This window comes from Anastrepha obliqua, chromosome 2 (genome assembly GCF_027943255.1).
Source record: "Anastrepha obliqua isolate idAnaObli1 chromosome 2, idAnaObli1_1.0, whole genome shotgun sequence".
In the NCBI taxonomy this organism is placed as follows: Eukaryota; Metazoa; Arthropoda; class Insecta; order Diptera; family Tephritidae; genus Anastrepha; species Anastrepha obliqua.
The window spans coordinates 97,003,423-97,029,145 of record NC_072893.1 but is presented as its reverse complement, the minus strand read 5'-3'; the positions used below and the strand labels follow the sequence as shown (position 1 = coordinate 97,029,145).

General features: G+C 36.5%; 1 protein-coding gene across 8 annotated transcripts in view; it reads right to left on the bottom strand.

The window, feature by feature from the left end:
- LOC129237887 (uncharacterized) overlaps positions 1–25,723 on the bottom strand; it is a 54,715-nt gene that overhangs the window by 5,445 nt on the left and 23,547 nt on the right. For 7 of the 8 annotated variants that reach the window (XR_008581781.1, XR_008581782.1, XM_054872855.1 and 4 more), the window contains exons 3-8: positions 12,221–12,326; positions 5,440–5,466; positions 5,179–5,372; positions 4,990–5,106; positions 4,782–4,865; positions 4,091–4,198 (exon numbers count right to left, since the gene is read on the bottom strand). Coding sequence is in view for 6 of the 8 variants with exons in the window: in XM_054872855.1 (XP_054728830.1) it covers positions 4,091–4,198; positions 4,782–4,865; positions 4,990–5,106; positions 5,179–5,372; positions 5,440–5,466; positions 12,221–12,326 (636 nt within the window). In the remaining 2 variants the exon portion in view is untranslated. The remainder of the gene's footprint in view (positions 1–4,090; positions 4,199–4,781; positions 4,866–4,989; positions 5,107–5,178; positions 5,373–5,439; positions 5,467–12,220; positions 12,327–25,723) is intronic. The other variant, XM_054872859.1, reaches the window with a different exon arrangement.

Sequence of the window (25,723 nt, the reverse complement as noted above, 5' to 3'; positions counted from 1 at the left end):
AACGCGTACAATTATTTTTTATTTTCAAGAAACGAGCACATTCGTGTGTATACCCACAAATAAAATTACGACTCATAAATGTACTCAACCTGTTTTCCTAATTTACAAAATTTCGCTTATGCAGTTTTCAAGTTTGTTTCAATATGTTTTATTAATTTGTATGAGCATTTTACATAAGTAAATATGTCTTTATACATAGTATTAATACTGTTTATTACCATACACCCGACTTTTTTCTTTAAATATCCCAATTAAAATATATGAATATGCACTTATATATACCAATATTATGCATTAACGACACCTTTGTAGTCATATAAACTAAATGCTCCATCACCGTATACATGTACTTTATAATTTTTATGTTTTCAATACTTCTATATCAACATGCTTCTGTTTAAGTTTTAATGCATAAGTATCTATATATACATATATGTAGGTAATTATATAAGTGACTCTTACATCGTAAACGCAGCTCCTTAAATCGTGACTATCTTAAAAAGTACATGGGAACGTAACTAAATTTAAATAAATCGTTTTCCTTTCTATACCGAGTGCAAATGTTAACTCTTTTATGTGTATCAAATTAATCAACACGGCGAAGGAATTTGATTTTCGAATGTCTGACTGTCTGCCCATTCAACTATCCAACTGTATATTTGGCCACCAAAACTTCTAAAAGTTAACGTTCCTTAACCACTTCTCAAGTAGTAGCATTTTTCAAAATGTGACACTTTTCAAACAACATATGTTATCTGACCAAAATATATTCCTTTTTAAAAATTGAAAAAAAAAATCAAACCACTTCACCCTTCCGAATATACTCGTTCATAAGTATATATGTACAGCTATATAGCTATACAGCTATGGGCAGAGAAATAGCTCACTTATAGTGTCCTCTATATGAATTGTTATTTCTTAATAGATTAGCTGATATTCGTACATATTTGTATGCCAATGTTATGCTACGAATCACTTCTCGGTTAATAGTTAACTATTTTCCAGTTCGATTTCAATCATTATTAAAGAAAATTTTCTCTGTTAATTCTTGTTTGTTATAATTGCAAATATAATTATTTCTTTTAAAATCGTTACTCTTAACCACTCTGGTCTTTTGCAAATGCTAATAGAAGCAAAAAGGTAAAACGCTTACGGACGAAACTAAAATTAATAAGATTGGTCCTGATGGGAAGACTTTTATTCATAGGGGAAACATGCCAGAAGCTCAATCCCCGGTATACAACAAAGACTGTAAGCACGGTAAAGATAACTTGAAAGTTTGAGCATTATTTTCTGGAAATGGAGTTGGCCAAAAGGTGAGAATAAAAAGCTATATGGATAAGTTTGCTAATATTGATAGTCGCAAAAACGCGATTGAGACATATACCTTCGAGTCCATATCAGTAAATTCGTAATTTATGCATATTAACGATTCCAATCGTACAGCAAAAGTGGTAAAAATTGACTTTACAAAGAAAAAAATGCAGTTCTGGATTGGCCAGCGCAAAGCCTCGACCTAAACCCCATTGAAAATCTGTGGAATGGTAATAAGGTTAAGATTGGGTTAAACAATTTAAAAATACCAATGAACTATGGCAAGGAGTACAGGAAGCATGGAACTCGTAGGTGCGAAGCAGTTTAAAAAATTATGGATACTCATCAAAATACTAAACCAGTAAGTAATTAAATAAACAAATTTTACCAATTTGAAATAACTAATTTCTGTTTTCCTTGCAGATCGATAAAAATTCCCATTTTTCGTTCACGTTATAATTATAGGTATTGAATTACTATTTATTGTGCGTTTTTGTTTCGACAATACTAAAATAAAATAACAGATTTGTGCAAAAATAACTGTTTTGCTAATAATCATCATTGTATGTTATAGTATTGTGGGGAAGTGCGCTATTTCTCTGTCCATAGCTGTATATAATATAATAAATAAAATGTTACGTTTTGGGTTCTAGCAAATCTGCAGTGAAAATTGTAATTAACGGTATAGATCAATAACTTTGACTTCAATGGAATTCTTTATTATGACACTTCTAGATAGTGTTTATACAGCTGTTGTCAGCTAATTAGAAACGCTCCCTTTTGATAAACGCTTGATGAGCATAATATTAAACTGTTTAAATTTACCGTTATTTTTTCTCTTAAAATCATTTGCATTGCTTTTGTTACTCTATTTACTACCCAATGTAGTTTGTAGTTGTGAAATTGAAGTACCGTTAATATTATCCAACGCAGTGCATGGGTTACTTAGTTCAAGGTTAATAAACTGAAACGACTAATTAGAAACAGTTGTTCAATGGAAGCATATTCGGCGAGTTGTGTTATTTTAATAGTAATATAATCGACTTTTTGGTATGTATATATTTTAAATTGGTTATTTAAAAGCAACTAAAATATTCGTCTTCAAAATGTGTAATGGGAACAAGCAGTAGCTGTACACCTGCCCTGCGGAGCTCCATTTTTGACCTTCGTAAAGCTGGAAAGTCGTACAGTGAAATTTCTATCCAAGTCAAATGCTAAAAAAAAAATGGTTTTTAACGCTTTAAAGCATATCCAACTTTTTAAGACTGTTAACAATGTTCCACGTAAGAAAAGGCCCCGGAAAACTTCAGCAGAAATTGACCGCAACATAGCAATCATCTCCAAAAGAGACCCAAAAAAGACTTCTACTGACATCCAACGGGAAATTCAGGATCAATATAATTTCGAAATATCCAAGAGGACAATTGCTCGGCGTCTGGTCGAATCTGGACTGCATGGCAGAGCAGCACGCAAGAAGCCCCTTCTAACCAAGATACAAAGGAGACGGCGAGTAGTCTTTGCGAGATCCCATTGGTCATGCACTCCAAATCAATGGAAATATATCGTTTGGAGCGATGAAACCAAGATAAATCGCATAGGCCCAGATGGTAAAAGGTATGTTTGACGGCCAATCAACCAAGAATTCAATCCTCGCTACGTTTCACGGGTAGTGAAGCATTGTGGAGGATCAATCATGGTGTGGGGATGGTTCTGGTGGAATGGTGTTGCCACAATCCATAAGATTTATGGAATTTTAAATAAGGAGAAATACGTCGATATACTAAAAAATGTAATGTTGCCGTGGGCTGAGGAAAATTTGCCTGTTATATGGAAGTTTCAACAGGATAATGATCCAAAGTACAGGCAAAGTTGACGAAACAGTTTTTCGACGAAAATTCCACCAATGTTTTGGAATGGCCATCATCCAGTCCGGACTTAAACCCAATAGAGCATCTCTAGGGTGACGTTAAAAAAGCCGTGAGTGCCAAAAATATCCCAAATATGGATGTCTTTTTTGCCGAAGTAAAAACGGCATGGCAAGCAATACCTGTGGCGCGCTGTCAGAATCTCATTACATCAATGCGCAATCGATGTGAGGCAGTGGAGGCAGTTATGGAACCAAATACTAACATAATCTTTATGTTGATCTAATAATATATTACTGTTTCTAATTAGTTGCCCTATCCAAATCGTGCATTTCACATGCTTTAAAAAAAAAATATATATTTAATAAAGATTAAATTGTTTTCCACTAGTTTTTAAGTTTATCATATGTTTAAATAAAATTGGCAAAAAGTTATGAAAATACGTGTTTAAAAGGAAAATGGAAAATTTATTTTGAAATGAGTGTCGTTTCTAATTAGCTGTCAACAGCTGTATGTATTTTATGTTTAATGGGCTCTTGAAGGCTTCCACCTATATGTAAATATTTGTGAAATTTGTTAATACTCGTAGATCAAATACAGTTGAAAAGACTTGGATTTACATCCGGTTAAGTACAGTTTCTTGAGCAGAATTCCTCAAAGTTTGTGAAAGTGTTTAATGCTGTCACTCCAGCAACATTCCTCAATATGTTTATGAATACTTTTTAGTTTTTTTTTTTCAAATTTAGTATGCAACGTTGAGTTAAAATTATTTCACCCCTCGGGTATAAAAACTTGATTGAAACCATTATTATATACATATGTATGTGTCTCTATTGGATTTACTTTGCATGTTAGATTCCAATCCATAAATTTTCTTGATAATAAAAGTAGTTCTACGGCTGAGTACTCACATCGATGCAAGCACATTGACTTTCGTCAAATATTGTGCCGGTCGTGCACGACTGGCTATCACGGCAGACACATCGGCAGGCTGTTTCATCCCAGTATTTGTGCTCTTCCTGAAAATTGTGTTACAGTTAGGAAAGACAAAAGCTAGATAACTTTAAAATGCTCAGAAATGTTAAAGTTGATTAAACGTTACAATTTGTATTGTCTGATCATTGGTTCAATATAAAAATCATTTGTTATACTCGAATGTTGCTTCACTTCAAATTGAATTCTTCATTTCTTTATACATATTTGATGGTATCTTATTTTCAAGTTAGTAAAATTTAATTCAATTTAAACTTGTTTTATTTTTTAATTTAACATAATTTGTCTCAATCTAATTTAATTTCATAGTTTAATTTCAGTATATTTTATTTTGTTTTATTTAATTTAGTTTTTTAATTTAATATAATTTGATTTCCTCCAATTTAATTAAATAATTTAATTTTTGTTTTATTTTATTCTATTTTATTTCATTTTATTTAATTTCATTTATTTTGTGTCAAAAATTTAATAATTTTTTTTTGTTTTTTTTTTTATTATATCATTTCTAATTTTTCGTTCATTTCCATTATTTGGATTTTAATATAATTTTTTTAACCTCTTTACTTTAGGTTTCCCTTTATCATTTCCCGTCATATTTATCATCCTTACCGATAAACATTTTTGTAACGCATCCTCGTTCGTACACACACAACTGCACATGTCGCGTCGATAAATTTGATACGAATTGCAATCCTGAAAAATAATATATGGAAATTTTTAATAATTTTTATGTATGAAAATTTTATCCACACCGTCCTAAACCAAAGGCATTCCATGCAAGACACACCCAATAAAAAAAGCAAAAAAGCGACCATACCCGCCTACCTACCTCCGCCTTAATACGACAGTCACATTGACATTTTGTATGCTGCTCTACCACGACGATCTCCTTGCCACGTATTCGCGTGCTGTCGCCATGATTAATTTTGATCACCTGAAATTTAATGAAACTGCGTAGGGTTTCAAAGTATTTTTTCACTCGCTAACACTTCAAAGGGAAACACACCTCAAAGTTGATTGTCTCCGTCTCGGTGGGTTGACAAGACATCAGCTGCGAACCGCAGCAACCACCGCAGCGTTTTACGCGCGTACATTTCGGAAAGTATACGACTTTTGGGTCAGGTGAAGGTTCTAGCGGTGTAAGGGGTACAACAGTGTTCTCTGGTATACAATTAGCTGGCTTCGGTGTTTGCACATTGGCTGAAGGCAAAAAAGGAAGGCATTTTTTGGAATGTGTGAATTGGAATTGTATACAACAATGTCTTACCGCGCTCCACGCTACGTCTGAAGGTGTCTAAAAAGCAAGAAAAGAAACTATTAGTAACTATTATTAAATCTGGAAACAGTAGTAATAGCTTAAAATTGGATAGATGAGCCATACTTTTATTAATATATATAATATATATAGGGTGGGCCACGTAAAATTTGCTTTTTGAATCGACTATAAAAAAAAAATACCAGTCTAACGGTTAGACGCGATAGAAGTGAAACCTTCCGTAAAACAAACTGAGAGAGAATAAGATGAAAGCAGCATTAGGAGCGGGATAATTATAGATTCATTATAATATTGCTATAAAGTTCATATTTTATTTTCTTCATTTTATTATTATTCATCCTCAATGTTTTCAATTTCAACAAATGATACGAGTGGCTTATGATAGCTAAAATATGATACAAATGCTTTGGTTTCGATGTTGTCAACATATCTTTGAAATACCGCGTCAATGGTTGTTTTTGATCGTGTTGTCGATTCAGTGCGATTGTTACACATTTTTAAATTGAATGTTGTATTGAGAACGTCAATTAAAGGAACCGCTGTGTCCAATGCAAAATTTACGTTAAAATCGCCACTTAAAATCATTGGAACTTTATTGTAATCTTTTCTAAGTATCCGCGATACTTCTGGTGTATACTCTATTAAATTTTCGTGAATGAATTCCGTGATGCTATTTATTGATTTTTTTTTCTGTCGATATTCACGACACTTTTCTGCATTATTTTTCGGCATAATTGCGGTAAATATTTAAAAATGAAAATATTTACGAATATAAAAATACGGACGCAATACAGCACACGCGGTTGCTATTATGAGCGTCCCCAGCAAAACCTACGTGACCGAAACTCTAACACAATTACACATATGCACTCGTATTTGTTTGAAAATCGACTTTTTTTTTTGGTTCTCCGTCACCTTTGGAAAATGTGTAAACAGTAAGCTAACTTTATTCATATATTTTTCCTCATTTTTGCATCAGTAAAATTAAACAAACGCCGTAGCAGAATGAGTTGGTGCGTGACTACTATTCAGAATTCACAGAGAGAACGTCAGTTCGAATCTCGGTGAAAACACCAAAATTAAGGAAAACTATTTTTCTAATAGCAGTCGCCCCTCGACAGGCAATGGCAAAACACCGAGTGTATTTCTGCCATGAAAAAAGCTCCTCATAAACATATCATAAAATAAAATAAAATAACTGTATAAAAAAATTTTTTTTCTTGTGATTCGAACCAAGAATTTTGGATCGGAAGCTCACATTGCTAGCCGCTCGGCGCTGGCCTAAAAGTTATTTAGTTCGTCGCTACGTTTATATGTAATATTCGTAGCCAAGAGTGTCGCTTTTTTCGTTTCACTTTTTCTCAAATCACTCCCAACGATTCTAAAGAAGTTTTCACTTCAAAAACTAGTCAATATTTTTTCAAACTTTTTTTTGTTATTTTGAAGATTGAACATTGTCATTTATGAATGAAAAATAATATCGTTGAAATGACTGCCACGACTGGCTTTACAGTAGGCCATTCCATCAACCCAAGCACATTTTCGATTGTTTGGGCACCAATTTCATGAATGGCAACTTCGATTTCGTGTTTTAAAGCATCAATCGTCTCTGGATGGTTCGCATAGCATTTTTGCTTAACGGCTCCCCACAAAAAATAGTCCAACGGGCTTAAATCACAGCTCCGAGGCGGCCAATTGATATCGGAATTCAAAAACGGTAGCCAAAAGTTCAAGTATAACTTTGGCAGTATGACAAGTTGCACCGTCCTGTTGAAACCAAATGTCGTCCATGTCATCCTCTTCAATTTTTGGAAACAACTCGTTGAGCATGTCACGGTAACGCTCGCCATTTACTGTAACCACGGCTCCTCGCTCATTTTCGAAAAAGAAAAATGGCCCGATGATGCCGCCAGACCAAAAACCGAACCAAACAGTGACTCGTTGTGGATGCATTTGCTTCTCTACAGTAACGTGTGGATTTTCTGAGCCCCAAATCCGACAATTTTGCTTCTTGACGTAGCCACCGATGTGAAAATCAGAAAAGAAGAAGAAGACTCACCACTTTGGAAATAGGTTTTCAAAATTTCCCAATTTTGTTCAAGCGTATAGCGTCCCATTTCGTAAATGTCAAACCTTTAAGTAAATTATGAACACATTTGACATGTCATTTGTGTTACCATTCTCAAAAAATAGGTGGTCTTGCCATAAATTCTGTGACAACTTTTACAGTGCATACGGCGAAAACGAATTCGCAGAAAAAAGTTCCGTTATTCTTTCGTATACATTGTCTACTCATAAACCTGAAACTGAGTATTTCGTGGCAAATTTCGCTTGTTAACAAGGCTAAGGAAAATCGCATTGCAGTGATTGCATTACGTAAGTGTGGTAAAAGTGAGTTTTAGAAATCGCTTCTTCTTTATTTGCCAATTCGATTCCGAATATAGGCGATCCTACAATTTATACAATATATATTACAATTAAATATCGAATTACAAAAATATTTTACGTTTAATATAAATTTGTTATAATTTCATGATAAAGGTCTCGATTTCTCGCTGTCTCCAATAAAGTTCCTACATTGCTGATTCCAGTCCAATGTGTTGTATTTCTCAGCCAGGATAGTTGTTTTCTGCCCATTCCTCGTTTGCCTTCTATTTTTCCTTGCAGGATTAGTTGACGTACATGATATTTGTCGTTTCCCATAATATGACCCAAATACGCAGCTTTTCTTCTTTTTATGGTGGTTAGTAATTGTCGATCATGCTGAATTCTACGCAATACTTCAGCATTTGTTACTCTATCTGTCCAGGGTATTCTTAGAATTCTTCTATATATCCACATTTCAAATGCTTCATTTCAGTGGTTCTAGCGGTCCATATCTCCATAGCATACAGACAGGCCCGACGAGAGGGGGGGGGTCGGGGACTTTTCACCCCGGGCCCGGAGTTCTCAGAGGGGCCCGAACTCGAGATTATACGTATTTATATGAATTAGACATAATTGGAGAGGGCCCGCTTTTGCAATTTCCCCCCGGGGCCCCGATATGCTCTCTACGGCCCTGCATACAGAAGTACAGACAGCACGTAAAATGTAACGAATCAAATTTTTAATTTAATATTGAAGTCATGATTATTAAGAACCTTTTTGTACTTATGGAATGCGGCCCTAGAAATTTCAATTCGAGCTTTTATTTCTTTTGAAGAATTCCAATTTTTGTTAATCCAGCAACCTAAGTATTTGAAATTTTTTACTCTTTCTATGAGCATGTCATTAATTGTTAAGCTTGTGTCAGCAGAGGTGTTTCTTCTGCTGACAATCATACATTTAGTTTTATTAATATTGATTTTTAAACCGAAGTTTTTACTGCAACATTGACTAGTTTAATGCCAGTTTCTAATCCTTGGAGTGATTCTTGAAAGATTCTTTCGGAGTAGATGTTAAATAGTAATGGTGAGAGAATACATCCTTGCCTAACCCCTCTTAGTATAGGTATAGCGTCTGTAGTTTCGTTGTTTATGTTAACTTCTGCAGTTTGCTGCCAATAAAGATTGAATTTCTTTTGTATCGATATCCATGTTTTGTAGAAACTCAATGAGCTTATCGTGCTGAACAGTGTCAAACGCTTTTTTCATAATCTATGAATCACATAAACACATCTTTTTGGACGTCTCTGTAATTTTGAACTAATACTTGAATACGAAATAGCGCTTCACATGTGCCCATGCCTTCTTTAAATTCGAATTGTGTTTCTCCCATTGCTGATTCGCACTTCTTGTAAATTCTTTTATGAATAATTTTCAAAAACAATTTTAATGAATGACTCATCAAGCTTAGAAGTCTGTGATCGCAACATTTCTTTGCACATTTCTTCTTTGGTAGCGCAATAAAAGTCGATCTAAGCCAGTCTTGTGGGTATTTTCCCGTGTCGTAAATATAGTTGAAAATTATTTCGAGGATTTCTATATTTTCGTCATTTATTAATTTCAGGATTTCAGAAGGAAGCTCATCTGGACCTGTTGCCTTATTATCCTTCGATCTTTTTATGACATTTTTTATTTCGTCTTTTGTTATAACAGGTCCTGATAAATTTTCAATAGGTGCTGACTGATACGCAGATCTATTAGTGTCCGAGAAAAGGGAATAAATGTATTCTTGCCAGACTTTTTTCTTCTCACAAAGATCTAACACAACTTCATTCGTGTCATCCAATAAAAAATCTGACATAAATTGCGATAAATTCCGGCAGTTTCTTTAAGTTTCTTGTGAAATCGTCATGCAGTTTTTATAGTCTTTCAATTTCTTCATACTGGCTGTTCATCCAATCAATCTTTGCATCCGGTATTTTGCGTTGAATCTCAAGTTAAGTTCTCTGTATCTATTTTGATTTTTATTTTTGTAAGTACGTCGTTTTTGCATTAACGTAATTATTTCATCTGTTATCCACTTGTTTTTAATTTCATATCGTTTTTTACCTAGTTGGCTCAACGAAAGAGTATTAAGTAACGTTTTAAGACGCTTCCACAATCTTTCCGCGTCTTCAGTGTTAGAATTTAACCTAATGCTGAGGAGCTCGTCATTGATTTTGGTTGTTAATACACTTTTAGTATTTTCGTCTTCTTTTAATTTTATTAAATCTAGTTTTTGTGGCTTTGGCTTCTTTTTTATCACAGATAATTTTGCAGAGATTTTTGCTAATAACAAATTATGATCTGATGGGACATCTGCTCCCGGATAAGTTGAAACTTTATTAACAGATGATCCAAAACGTTTATTAATAAGAATAAAATCAATTTGATTGCGAACAATATTTTGGTAGCTATCTTGAGGTGATTTCCATGTGTATATTCTACGCGCTGGTAAATGAAACCATGTATTAGTTATTTTCATATTATGGTCTTGGCAAAATTGAGCAAGTCGGTCGCCCCTTTCGTTTCTTTCGCCTCGGCCGAAATTTCCAACTATACCATCCACATAACCTTCACCGATTTTCGCGTTGAAGTCACCTTGGATAATGTTAATTTCGTGTGATTTGGTAAGTTTCATTAATTCATCAATCTTGGCATACACATTTTCTATTTCTTCTTCATTTTTATCTGCTGTAGGTGCATATACTTGAATTATATAATAATGAGTGGCTTCGCATTAATTTTTAATAAAAGTGTTCTATCTGATTTTGGGAAAAATCCAATAACACATTTAGCTACTTGTTCTTTAACAATGATGCCGACGCCATTTCTGTGATTAGTATTTTGATTTCCTGAATAGAAAATTGTTGTGTTCTCTGATTTGAATTCACCACAGTCTGGCCACCATGTTCGCTTATTCCTAGAATATCTATATTTAATCTATTCATTTCTAAAATTGTATTTTTTAATTTTCCAGCCTCGTAGAGACTGCGGACGTTCCACGTACCAATGTTAAGATGTTTTTTTGTTTTACCTCCGGGGATTCTTAGCACCCTCGATTTGCCGGAGACTGAGGGCCGTTGTTGTGGTTGTACTTGCATGATAATACTTCAGTGGTTACCCGTTGCCTTTTAAAGGGTTTGATAGTTTTCCATCTGTTTGTGTAGGAACTCTTAAGAAGTTACTGCTTAGAGATGCTAGTGGGCATGATGCTTATTTTGAGGCGACATCAACTCGCCTCGTTAGTGTGGAGCTTGGCATTGTGGGGTTTTGTAATTCAGGCTTTACAGTGCCCACTGTTCGGCCTTCCACACCTGTGGTCCAACATCGCTGACAAAACTTAATATTTCGAGAAAGTTAGTTTACCGCACAATCAATCGTGACAGACAGAAAAAGAAGTGGTCGTCCACACCTGGTTCCAACCAATGCAGCTATAAAAGCCGTTCGAGATGGAATTTGCAGAAATCCCCTTAGAAAGCAAAAAATTATGTCCAGGGAAATGAATGTATCGTCCAGATCCATGTCAAGACTAATTAGATATGATCTCCACAAAAAAAACCTTCCATCGCTCAACTGGTTGTCTTTCGACAACGCGCTTCAAGAAAGTTAGACTCGACAGATGCATGTAGCTTCTTCGGTGGCACGCGGTCAACGACCATGAAAATATTCTTTTAACAGATGAGAAAATGTTCACTGTTGAAGAATTTTCCTGTAAAGATATTCTATCTCTTAATTTCTGCGAAAAAGGGGTTAAGACCGGGGCAAAAGTGTACCAGGAGGAGGTCTTAGAAGTCGTGGTGAAGTAATTAAGCAGTACTCTCTTCAATGGAGAGCGGTGCATGCTCCAGCAAGATTCCGCTCCCGCCCATAAGGCAAAAACCACCCAACAGTGGCTAAAACCGTCTGGAAGTCTCGATCAGAATCCATTGTGGTCGGAAATTTGGAGAGTTCCAAACAATCTTTGGTTTGAGCACCGACGTCAATATCCATGGAAACCGTGAGTGCTGCAATATATGACTGGCTTAATCGTGTGAAGGCTTGCGTAAAGGCAAATGGTGACCATTTCGAATGAAAATTAAATTTTGTTTTATATTTTCATGATTAAATAAAATGAAATTTTTTAGAAAAATTATTATAATTTCATATCTATAACGGACTTCACTTGTAAAAGAACTTATAGCAAGGCTAAGTACATTTCCCACATTTGTCACTCGATTTGTCATTGTAAACGTGCTTTGATTTTCAAATTAATATAATTAGCACTGTTTGTATCGTCTTTTTCCTTAATTGTGGTTTTCAATTACATGTACTTAATAAGTTTTAGGAACTGAGCGACAAAAGCAAAAATAAATATTTTTTTCTTTTACCTTGCAAGCCTAATTTGGGATCAATCGTGTCCTTGTTGACAAAACGCTCTATGAATTCTGTTACATCTGTCACATTGTCCAGTTCTTTGTAGAAGTCCATAGGAATCTAAAAAGAAAATATTTTAATAATTGTTAAATGATATAAAAAAGTATGATATTTGCTATGAAGGAGTAACTTCAATATAAAAAAAATTATAATATCATTCCTTGTCCCCTCTTTTTGCCCTATGCTTTACCCTCTTTTTCCCAGTGGTAACACACAGGATGAATTTGTTTTTTTTTCGTTCAAGTGGGCGCTACCTATGGACAGCAACCATTTAATTTAACCCAACCTAGTGTCCTATTTTCCAGTGGGTTATTAAGTAAATTGACAAATTCTGGTATGATTTTTGAGGATTTTCAAGATTTATAAATTGTAAGGTTACTTTTAGATTAGATTGCCAAGTTCCTTGAAGTCGCATTCAGTATGTTGTCGGTTGATGTTTCCCCAGTGAGGGAAAATCTGTGCTTTACATTTACCAATTCCATTGAAATTGTGCTTATAGGAAGCCTTTTCAATGAGATATAAGCGTGCTAACTGTTTTACAGATATAGCTACCAGTAATCTACCTCCATCTTTAATAACACATGGGTTGAGAAGTCCCGGACCCAACACATAGATTGCACTTGTTTTATTGCATACTCCTCTTTTGGGTTAGTGCTAACCTTATCAAGATTAGTTCGTGAGTTATTGTGCTTTGAGTGACGCTACTTTTGTTATTTTCAAAACAATGGATCAAAAAGAATTTCGTGTTTAATTTAAACTGCTTCTTGATGGGGAAAAGTACCGCTCAAGCGAAGCAATGCCTTGAAAAGTGTTATGGGGTCTCCCCTCAGAGACAACAATAACGATGGTTTGCTGAACTCAAACGTGGTTCAAAATGGGTGCCGCGTTTGCTCACGTTTTGAGAGTCGAATTATTGGTTTCAAGAATCCAAGTCCAATTCAGAAAAATTTGCCAGGCCACAATTTTGAGATGTTTAATTTTGAATTGATTAAAAGTTTTTATTTTTTTAAACCATACCAAAATTTTACATACAATTTTCTTCTAGAATTGATTGAGTTAAAAATATCAATCGTCCGAAAAATGCCCAAAACTGCACGTTAGAGAAAGTGCTGGAAGATATGTGCAGAACAATTTATGTAAAGCTGGGAAGAACTATTTTTTTGTTTGTGTTTTACATTGTAAAAATAATAAAAAGTTTCAGTTAGACACAAGTTTTGATCAGAAATGGACTTTAACACAGTAGTATTCATCTCATCTCGATCACCTTTTCGCTCTAAGTGCGCACAAACTTATTTTAATTTATACTAATTTTCATTGCAAAATTCAAAGTTTGTGTGAATACTCGTTTAACGATGAATCCACCACCGTAAGGTGTAAAAACCCATTTACAAAATATCGGCGTAAAATTAAACTTAACTTAATTAATTCAATCTTTCAGCGATGGAAATAAAGGGTGGTTAAATTTCAAGGGCCGATGTTGAATGTGAACCACACCTAAGCGTCAACGACACCGCTGGACTTCTTTCTTTTGGGTTATTTGAAGGAAAAGGTGTACGTCGATATGCCAGCAACAATTCAAGAGCTAAAGGATGAGATAATTCGGCACATTAACGGCATAGAACCTCAATTATGCCTCAGCGTTATCGAAAATTTGGGCCATTGGATGGAGGTGTGCCGCCGACATTTTGTTCTGTACGTAATTGAGCCATACCAATATTATCATAATAAAGAGAAATTACAATAATTTCCTAAAAAAATTGTATTTGATTCAAAATCAACACCGGCCCTTGAAACTTAACCACCCTTTATGTAGTCATACATTCACATAAAATATAAGGGGCGGCTGATAATAATACGATCTAAGGTGGTTGGTAATGGATCATCATCCGTTTATTTACAAATTACCCTGAAACAAGCAACAAACCTAATGAAGAGAAACGGGAAACTCTCACAATATGAAGCTACTTGCTGCGATTAAATTCCTTTTTAAAAATTGGAGTACTTTCAAACAATTTCTCAATGGTTCTTGAAGATTTTGTACTTTCATATGCAATGGTTAAAAATGTGGTTAGTCGCATCGTAAAGCACTTTTCCTAAGAGCAATGCGCCGTTCATACCGCTCGGGTGTGGTGTTGGGGCATGACTTAAAATCCACGAGCTTCACAGAAGCTGACCACCCACCCTCCAATGAGGTTTTCCTTTTTTCAAATTAAAAACAAAAGAAGTTACGGATGCGAAGATTGAGGTGAGGATGGCCGTAGAAACCATTTTGCAGGGAGCTCTAAAGAATATTTTCGCAGTGACATAAGGCATTATATTCACGGTGTGAAAAGTGTATTTAACTTGAGGGTGATAACATGGAAAAAGGAAAAAATGTAAAAACGTACTTTTCATTCACTAAGCACCATAGGCCGCGTGCTAATGAGCTGCCCTCGTATGTACGTACACTGAAAAAGTTATAATTAAATATTCTCTGAATTGTGGCAATAAAAGTGTTATTATAAAAATGAATTATAATGATTTAGAATTGCTCTGTTCACATAATTTTTGCAACTGTGTACGTACGTCGGCATTTGACAATTCGCGTTTTATACGCATATTAAAATTATATGAATGCCCTCTGTCGATATGCTTTTTAATGTCGCACCAGTCGACAACAATTGTTGATTTTAACGCATTTTGTCTGAGCGCCAATGTTTGCACAGGTGAGTCATTGTGACATTCTTTATAGGTAAACGGCAATCGAAATGAATTTACGTAACCAGTTAGTTAATCCGCTGGGCGCTGAATAGAGCCAATTGATTATTGGATGATTTTGCACGCGCCGCTTGGCTTAAAGCATGGTTTAAAAGCAGTATACATATATACATATTTAGTGTAGCAGGTGTACATATGTACATATGTATGTATGTAAGTATGTGTTGATGAGAATTTATATCTTACAAATTTTTTATTGGAAACGTTTAACGCAACAAAAATGTATATCAGAAAGCTGTTTACTTATGGCTCCTTGCGGAATTTGTTGTCGCAGCGGTTTCGGTTTGCTCGAGCGTGCGGAAATCACCGATGACGAGTTCTTTGACGACTCACTGAAATGTCAAATAGGGCAAATACAGAGCGGATGCAATAGGAATATGAGTTGTCGGTAATTGATTACGCATGTTAACATATTATATAAATATACGAGTATGTGCATTATCTTTCTACATGTATAAGTATTTCTGGCTCTGTTAAATGCTCGCTTTGATTTTCAATTTTTTTGGTAACAGCTACATTGCACTTGTAGAAGCAAACATACTTACATATTTTCTTGCATCGAAGCAATTTTAAATTAATAAACACCTTTGATGTATGTCAGAAAAAATTCATCAGAAAGCTTGCTAAGAATTCTTTGCACGCACTTATGGTGTGTTTCTGAATTTAGCAAAGGACTATTATTGCGCCGACTTAAGTTATTTCAAGTCCTTGTCTGGTGGAACTCGCTAGAAAGGATGGTATCAGTTAAGAAGCTGGAGAAGGTACAAAGGTCTGCCCTCATTGGAGTCAGTGGGGCTCTCCGTACCACTCCTACTCTAGCGCTTAACGCTATGCTGAATGTGGCGCCCGTGGACATTGTAGGAAAAACTACCGTTGCACGCGCCGCAATCAGATTAAGGTGTTCGGGCCATAGGATAGACTTAAGTTACGGACACTCTAGCATTCTTAAAAACTTTGAGTTCATCCCTATGGTGCTGGACCACTGTACACCCACGCTAGGTCTGAGCGGACCTTTTTCTACTCACATTCCCTCAAGGGATGAGTAGGCGGGGTGCAACATTCGGCGGCAAGGCATGGCAAACATGTTCACGGATAGCTCGAAATTGGGTGGAAAGGTTGGAGGGGGAGTATTCTGTAAGGATCCTCCCATCAAACTTAAATTTAGGCTCCCGGACCACTGTAGTGTTTTCCAAGCGGAGGTATCCGCAATCAAGGAAGCGGTGGACTGGTTGCTCAATTCGGTAATTACCGTTAAGGAAGTAAATATCTACTCCGATAGCCAATCGGCAATTAGGGCCTTGGGCTCGCTGTTTGTGCGCTCGAGATTGGTCGGGGAATGTCTGGCTTCTCTCTCGATTGCATCCGAATACTTCATCATCAGACTCATTTGGGTTCCCGGGCACAGCGGCATAGAGGGAAACTGCTGGGCTAATGAGCTGGCTAGACAGGGAACTTTGGAGACGGTTTCGTCGCGAAATGAGAGAATTGAGGTTCCCCTGAGAACCTGTGGTCTGCTCCTGGAAAGATGGGCCTCGAGTCAACTCAGCGAGCGCTGGGCTACTGCGCAAACGTGCACGGTCGCGAGATCCTTCTGGCCACGGGTAGATCGGGGACGCTCAAGGGAACTCCTAAGGCTAACAAAACCCCAGCTCTCAAATTTGGTGGGCATCCTTACCGGACACTGTCCGTTAGGTGTTCGCGCCGTAAGACTTGGGATTGCCTCAAGTCCGTTCTGCAGAAACTGTCTGGAGGACGAGGTGGAATCATCTCAACACCTTCTTCTCAGCTGCCCTGCTCTCGTCTGGCAAAGTCTTAGATATCTGGGTTCTCACTTTTTCGCTACGCCTGCGGATATAGCCGGTGTAGATATCATAAATTTGGTGAAGTTCATTAGTAGCTTGTTACGGCTAACTACGAACGCAAATCAACCCCCGTCGGCGCCGTCGTAAAAATGTATGGTCATCATCGTTTCTAATCCCAAGGCTCCTTATTCCTTCCCACTCCCTCCTCCTCTCCCATGTATGGCACTACAACGGACGAGTTTACTAACATTTGTTCAAGTGAGCCCTTTAGCTAGGGCAGCCATTTAACCTAACCTAACCTAAGTTATTTGAGTTTGTAGGTGCACATACATACATACATACAATCATTTGGCTCTTACAATCTGTCCCTCCAATTATTATATTAGTTTATGTATGTTCCATGTATACAGTGGGCATAGGCCTGAGGCTAGAGCTACCCCACGTAGTTGTTTTTAACAATACTGATTTTCAATAGAATCCGAAATAAGTACGGATTTCTTTTTCCAATTTTTACAGTCTACAGACTTTGTAGTTATATGTTTTTAAACTTCTATAACAACAAAGTTAAGTTTCGCCTACTATGGAGTCATTTGTGTATACGAACTCCGAACTCCTTGCGGAAAAATATCTGTAGGTAGAAGTGACAGTCGTTATTTAACCCTCCGATGTTCGGTGCCTTATGATGCGGTAAGTGGCCAGACCCATATGAACATCGGAGGGTTAAACCAACTCACACCGTTACCGGTCCATTGCGTTAAAAATATGTATCCGTAAGTATTCAACAAAAATACATAGTAAATTTTGAAAGAAAGTGCGGATACATCAATAACACAAAAGCGATTTAATGTGAATCTAATTTTGTTTTATAATTTCGGAATGTAAGTACTGATTTTGCATCTAACTAACTAGTCCATGACCCTAAGTTCTATATTTATTGCCCGGAACCAGCAATCAAAATTATATAGAGGATTTTTTAACTCAGTTGAGGAATTTTGTGGTTCTTCTGAGTATTATCAACTACAAAGCCCCTCATAAAGCTGTAAAATTTCACGTTAAAATTCGAGCGAATTGTTTCCGTCTTCACATAATTACTTCAGATGCAAAATGAAAAAAAAAATTCAAATGGTAAGGGTTATAAAATGAATATACAGTCTGTCTACTAGAAGCGTGACCGCCATAATTTAGAAATTATTTGACCAATTCGAGTATAACAAATTGTGTCGTATAGACTTATATTTGTTATACGGAATATATTCAATAAAATTTATGGCCACCACCATTAGCTATAATGGCTTCACATCTTCGAGTCATACTTTGTGTTGATTTCTGCGCAAGTTGTGTAGCTAACCGGAATTTGCCCAGATAGTTGTTTGACTGCCCATATTTGCTTTCCTTGCTTAACTGTTGCTCAAACATTTTCATGCAATTCGATGCTTGAGATCGATGTCTTCTTATAAAATCCAAGGCTGGCTAGACTGGCAACTATTCACCCTTGAGAGAAATTTATTTCTGATTGTATGAACGTCCAATTCCGTTCTAAATTTGCCTTATTCCATGCAAGTCGTTTTTCAATGTGATAATGATATCAACTGTTTTTTCAATGTGCTCTAAAAATTGAGGTCTTCTACACGTAAACGTCCTCGAAACGCGGCTTCGGATCCATTAAGACCACTTTTCTTAAAACTGCTTCAGCTTCACGCAACGATAAGTTTGGCTTTGCCAACAACAAATAAATAATCTTCTGATCTTGCTTTGGAGAGGTATTTTTTTGGGCGCATTTATTTATGAACGTCTTCGACCGGGTCAAATATTTTGCTGTAAGTGCACGTGATATTTTTTGACCTTTAGGGTGTGTATATGGAACTGCTTCAAATTGTTTTTCATACGCGGAACTCATTTTGTAAAAACCCCGAAAATTTTCTAAATTTCTCACAAAACTAACAAATTGCACAACGCGTATTGCGAAAATGACACGCCTTTTTAGCACCATTTAAGTTTTACCTTCTGCTCAAATATGAACGAGACTTTATCAATAAAACGGTCCGCGGATGACATATAGCAAAAATAAATTTTTTGGTAGGACTGTTATAAGCTTACATGGCAAATTTCAGCGTGATATGTCACATAGTTTGCTTTCTGTGCTACTGTAAACAAGTCAAGCTCGAGTGTGTTTTTCGAATTTAACGATGGAAATTCAAGTTGAACAAAGAATTTGTTTGAAATTTTGTTATTCCAACAAAATTTCGGTTTCAGACGCCTTAAAAATGTTGCAGACAACCTATGGGGACTCTGCTCTATCGCATGCACGTGTTTTCCAGTGGTACAAATCGTTCAAAGAGGGCCGTACATCAACCCAAAAAACCACGCCAAAGTCGCTCAAAAATTAAGGTTATGCTGACTGTTTTTTTCGATTACGAAGGTGTGGTGCACTCGGAGTTCCTTCCGCAAGGCCGATCGGTTAACGCTGAATATTATTTAGACGTTTTAAAGCGTTTGCGCGAGAACATTCGTCTTAAAAGGAAGGAATTGTGGGACAACAAGTCATGGTTCTTGCATCACGATAATGCACCAGCTCACACATCACGTCTTGTTCGCGATTATTTGAACAAAAATAATGTTAATATCGTTCCGCAAGCACCGTATTCGCCTGATATGGCTCCATGTGACTTTTTCCTGTTTCCCAAGCTCAAGTTGCCGCTCCGTGGAAAACATTTTGAGACAATTGAAGTCATAAAAAAGAATTCGAAGAAGGAACTGAAATCCATACCGAAATCGGAATCAGAAATGCTATGATGATTGGAAAAAACGTTGGCATATGTGTATAGCCTCCAATGGTGATTACTTTGAAGGAGATAAAATAAAAATTGAACAATAATTAACCGTTTGTGTTTTATTAAATCAGTCTCGTTCATATTTGAGCAGAGCCATTGCTGTCGTAGGAGTAACAAAATACATTTTAGCGATTTTTAGGAACATTTTTGTTCAGACTATTATTTTTGGAGCTTACCAAATCATTTTCCCTAGAAAAATACCTTACAAACAGTAAAACTGTAGCTAAGTAAAATTCGCACATTTTTTCTCCTGCTTGTTAGAAATTTTTTACAAATAGTGTGTCAAGGCTGAATTTTTCGTCTTTAATAATTTCAATATTTAACAAAATATGATCCACATTTGCTTCTGAGCTCTGGAAGACAAATAAATTAAAAATCCTATTCAAAGGTTTGGTGAATAAGCTCCTCAAATGACTATTCTGAATTTAATAAAAAGTACCTAATTGTTTGGGTTAAACTTTTTTTATTTTTCGCCATAGGGTAAGACTCCGTCAGAAAATATGAGATTTGCAAGTGGTCTTTCGATTTCTTTGAAACTTTGGGAAATATTAGTTCTAGGTAAGATACATTCGAGCCTAAAAGGATTTTGAAAAATTTTCAAAATTGAGTCATCTACGCCATGTTGAAAATCGGGACCGTGTTTTTTCCAAAAATCAATATTTCTTGAACCGTTGGATGGATTTCAATGCAATTTACAGACAATATAGAAACAAATAAGTAGTTTAAATTAGTATTATGTTAAAAAAAAAATTTCGAAATTTTGACCAAAAAAAAGTAAAAAAAATTTTTTGAATCAATTTTTAGTTGATTTGGCCAGTTTTTTAGATTTTCTGTTATACACGTAACGATTCCTTATGATTTAACCTTTATTTTGAAAAAAAAAATTTTATGGTGTCTACAATAGTTCTCGAGATATTGCGATTTTAGTGGAAGCGCGCACGCACGGTTCGCGCTGCGTTATGTGTTTCTGTATGAAGTGACTGCAGCAAACTGCTGCAGGTCTGTGCGCGTTTTTCTACTCCCGCGCTGCGTAACCGCGAACTTCACTGTGGGCGCTTCCACTAAAATCGCAATATCTCGAGAACTATTATAGACACCATAAAATTTTTTTTTTCAAAATAAAGGTTAAATCATAAGGAATCGTTACGTGTATAACAGAAAATCTAAAAAACTGGCCAAATCAACTAAAAATTGATTCAAAAAATTTTTTTGACTTTTTTTTGGTCAAAATTTCGAAATTTTTTTTTTAACATAATACTAATTTAAACTACTTATTTGTTTCTATATTGTCTGTAAATTGCATTGAAATCCATCCAACGGTTCAAGAAATATTGATTTTTGAAAAAAACACGGTCCCGATTTTCAACATGGCGTAGATGACTCAATTTTGAAAATTTTTCAAAATCCTTTTAAGCTCGAATGTATCTTACCTAGAACTAATATTTCCCAAAGTTTCAAAGAAATCGAAAGACCACTTGCAAATCTCATATTTTCTCACGGAGTCTTACCCCATAGTCTCCTTTTAGGCTTAGCACTATTTCTGTTTCTGTTCTCTTTAGTTTGTTGATTGATTCGTTTCCGCAATCACCTCCTCATTTGAATAAAATCTTTTTTCCGCCAGCCATTTCATTAATAAGTATTCCGAGGAAACCAAGTTCGCAGAGTAGGGAGGATGTGAAATAAATGGAACCCTATTCTCATAAATTTTGTGACCAAAACTACTGAGGCATGAGATGGTGCGTTGTCGTGACGGAAAAGAAAGATCATTCGACTTCCGTTCTGGTTGAAACTTGGTGTGTGTTCTTCCAAGAGATGCTACTAACTAAACATAACGTCGATACGTACCAATAGTCCCATCACTCTGACTTCGCACGGACTTTTCAAACGATTCTTGTAAAAGTAATTCTATTGTGGTTTATTTAGTCTAATCGTTAAGTCAAAAATATGCATCAAAGAACCTGTATCAAATTTTGTGTGAAAAACGGAATTAAGTGCGCGGACCAAAAGCAACGTTTATCGGTGGAACAAAATGCTCTCAGAAGGCTGAGACGAAAAGCGTGCCGGACGCCCGAGCACTTCAACAACAGACGAAAAAATTGATGAAGTGAAAAAAATGGTATTGGGCAATCGTCGAATCACCGTTAGAGAAGTTGTCCTTAGCAACATACACATATCGATTGGCTCGTGCCATTCGATTTTTTTCAATGATTTGGGCATGAGACGGGTCACCCCAAAATTCGTACAAAAACTGCTCAATTTCGACCAAAAGCAGCATCGCATGAACATTGCTAATGAGATGTTGGACTTTATCCACAACGACCCAGATTTGCTTCAGAGGGTCATAACTGGTGACGAATTGTGGATTTATGGTTATGACGTGGAAACAAAAGCTCAATCATCTCAATGGAAGCTGCCGCACGAACCAAGACCGAAAAAAGCGCGCCAAGTTCGGTCGAATGTAAAAGTTTTGCTTACCTTTTTCTGCGATTGCAGGGGTGTTGTGCATCATGAGTTCTTGCCACAGGGTAAAACGGTTATTAAGGAATATTACCTGCAAGTTATGCGCAATTTGTGCGAAGCAATCTGCCAGAAACGCCCGGATTTGTGGAAGAACAAAAATTGGCTCTTGCATCACGATTAAGCCCCTGTTAACACATCGTTGCTTGTGCGCCATCTGGCCCCCTGTGACTTTTTCTTGTTCCCGAAACTGAAGAGACCAATGAAAGGACGACGTTACGCTACGATTGACGAGATAAAGACGTCATCGGAGGTGGAGCTGAACAAGATAAAAAAATGGTTTTTTGAAGTGCTTCGAAGATTATCAAAAACGTTGTCACAAGTGTATAATATCTCATGGGGATTACTTTGAAGGGGACAAAATACATAGATATTAATGAATAAATAAATAATTTTTGAAAAAACACAAAATACGCGATAGTTTTTGAACACACCTCGTATACCAGTTTTTTTTTCATTCCCATGGTAGCCGATTCTACTTTCCCTCAATGACTGGGATTTTTCCCGACCAAGGGCTGCCGCCGCAGTAAATTAGCCCTGTCCTATGCACCGTACCTCACCAGTTTTTTTACAGTACTGTGTTAGCAGTGCTTTAAATTTGCTAACCGATTTGTTGTTGTGTTACAGGCCATAGTGGTCAAAAGTGATTGGATAGGAAAATATATTTTTTAAATTCCTTAGTTTCGTAATAGATATTGACAGTGTAAAGTAATAAATGAAAACCAAGAAAATTCTTGCACTAGTAAACTCGTCGGGTTATTTGGCTTAAGGATGATAAGTTCGTACATTCCCACCATCGTCCAGGGAACAAGTGGGTATCAAGTGGGTAATGAGGCTGGATAATGACGACAGACGATAAATTTTCTTCGCATGTACAAATAAAAAATATCAATTTGTACAACTGTTTTCAAAAGTGCTCTAACAGTAAACATTTTGGCCTTACTCTCAGCAGCTTACAAGTCTCATTTTGTTTTTTGGCCCACCTTTTATGAGTCATGAACGGAAGTTACTGCTTTTCTAAAGTCAACAACGACGTGCTGAAACTTTAAAGTGCCAATTAATATCTATTTCTACCTTTTACTGCTTTCAAATTTCATTGTTTGTTCTAAGTGTTGTTTATATGTGGTTTTCTTTATTTATTTTTCGCTTTTTCATTGACGTAGGAATCGCGAACTTACGGCTTTTTATCGGCTAATTAAAAACTTGTCGCCATTTATTGTATTTATGGAAATATTAAAAGAAAAAGTAGCCAAATAATTGTACACACATATTGAAAAAAGTTAATTACCCTGCGCCTAAATTCGAATTGGTAAATATAAATAAGAGATTTAATTAGTCAGTTTAAGAAATGGCTTAGGAAGTAATCCCCATACAAATAATGTAAACAACCGAAAAGCGAATTTGCTAGTACTTAAACGATTTGTTTTATTTGTACGGGCCTTAAATTTGTGAATTAGGTGAGTTATAAAGCTTGTGATATTAAACACCTTCACTAGCTACGCGATGTGTGTCTTGCATGTGTATTGTATTATCTACACTGGCGCCAATGCTTATGATGCTCAAGTACATATAATATGTACATACATTCCTTCTTCTTCTTAATTGGTGCGATAACCGCTTACGCGATTAACAAAGCGGGCCAGCCGTTTCTTTATCGTGCTAACCGGCGCCAGTTGGACACACCAATTGAAGCCAAGTCCTTCTGCACCTGATCTTTCCAAAGCAGAGGAGGCATTCCTCTTTCTCTGCTACCACCAGTTGGTACCGCATCTTTCTCTCAAAAACTCCAAGTGACACCTCATCGGATGTTGTCATCGTCCAAGCTTCTGCGCCATACGTTAGGACGGAGGAGAGGACTTTATTACTCTATTGCTTACTTACTCCAAAGTAACACTTGTTGGCAAGAGAGACTCGACGATCGATTTCATGGCTGACATTGATATCGGTGTTAATGCTGGTTCCTGGTCCTTTACAACCTCGAAATTATAACTGTCAACAGTGACAGGGGTGCCGATACGCGAGTGCGCCGACTGCTTGTTTGAAGACAGGAGGCACTTCGTTTTGTCCTCGTTCACCACCAGACCCATTCGCTTTGCCTTTGTATCCAGTTTGGATAAGGCAGAACTAACAGCGCGGTTGTTAGGGCCGATGATGTCGATATCATCGGGATACGCCAACAATTGTACACTCTTATAAAATATTCTGCCTGAGCGATTAAGTTCTGCGGCTCGCACGATGCGAGTCACCCTGTCTGAAACCTCGTTTGGTATCAAACGGCTCGGAGAGGTCCTTACCAATTCTGATGGCGCTGCTGGTGTTGAGCAATGTCATCTTGCAAAGCCGTATTAGTTTTGTGGGGATACCAAATTCAGACATCGCGGCATACAGATAACTCCTCTTCGTACTGTTGAATGCAGATTTGAAATCGACGAAAAGATGATGTGTGTAGATTCTCCTTTCGTGGGTATTTTCCAAGATTTGGCGTATTGTACATATTTGGTCGATGGTAGACTTTCCAGGTCTGAAGCCATACTGTTAAGGTCCAATCAGTTGGTTGACGGTGGGCTTCAGCCTTTCACACAATACGCTCGCTAGAACCTTATAGGCGATATTTAGAAGACTAATCCCGCGGTAATTGGCACAAATTGCAGGATCACCTTTCGTATAAATTTGGCAGAATACACTTAAATTCCATTCCGCAGTCGTGCTTTCATCCGACCATATTTTGCATAGAAGCTGATGCATACACCTTACCAACTCCTTGCCGTCCGCTCCCGCGGCTTTGTTGTTCTTTAGCCGCGTTATCGCTATTCCCATTTGCGTGGACTCCTGCATATGAAACCATCCTCCCATACATACATTTTCTCGTATTATAAACTCTTCATGAATACAGGGGAAAAGCTAGATCTCAAGCGTTTAAGCTGTTGACTTTTTAGCATCACATATATTTCGCTTTTATTCCTAATCCGCATCAAATGACCGGACCTCCGATGACTATTTACGACAATCGAAACAAAAATGGCCCTTGCTCTGCATTTCTCAGATATTCTAGTACTAGATATTTATTCAACTGTCTGAAAAAGTCCAAGTAAGGCCCACTTTTATCATCTAGATCTTTATAAGGAAACGCAATGCCGTCTCTGTGATTAAATAACTCTGTAAAGCAATAAGTAACTAATTATATCTACTAGTGTCAGTTTTGAAATATCGGAATTTTTCTTATAGGCTTGAGAACTTAAAATGATAATAAAACATAAATATTGTTGGAATGAATTTTGTTTATTATAATCTGGTAGATAATTTTATGGCATTTATTTTTTGCAATGAAGTCCGGAAAATGTCCGTCGCGGCTACGAGTTATTCATTCATTCAGTCCAATTTTTGACTATTTTTACCAACAAATCTGGCCGTATGGCGTCAATGATGGCTTGAATATTGCAAGAAATCGATTGTTAAGCGCGATTGTTAAGTTACGCCGTCTTGTTGAAACCAAATATCGTCGACGTTTAATTAATTTTTGGAAACAAAAATCCAGTCAGCATGGTTTGAT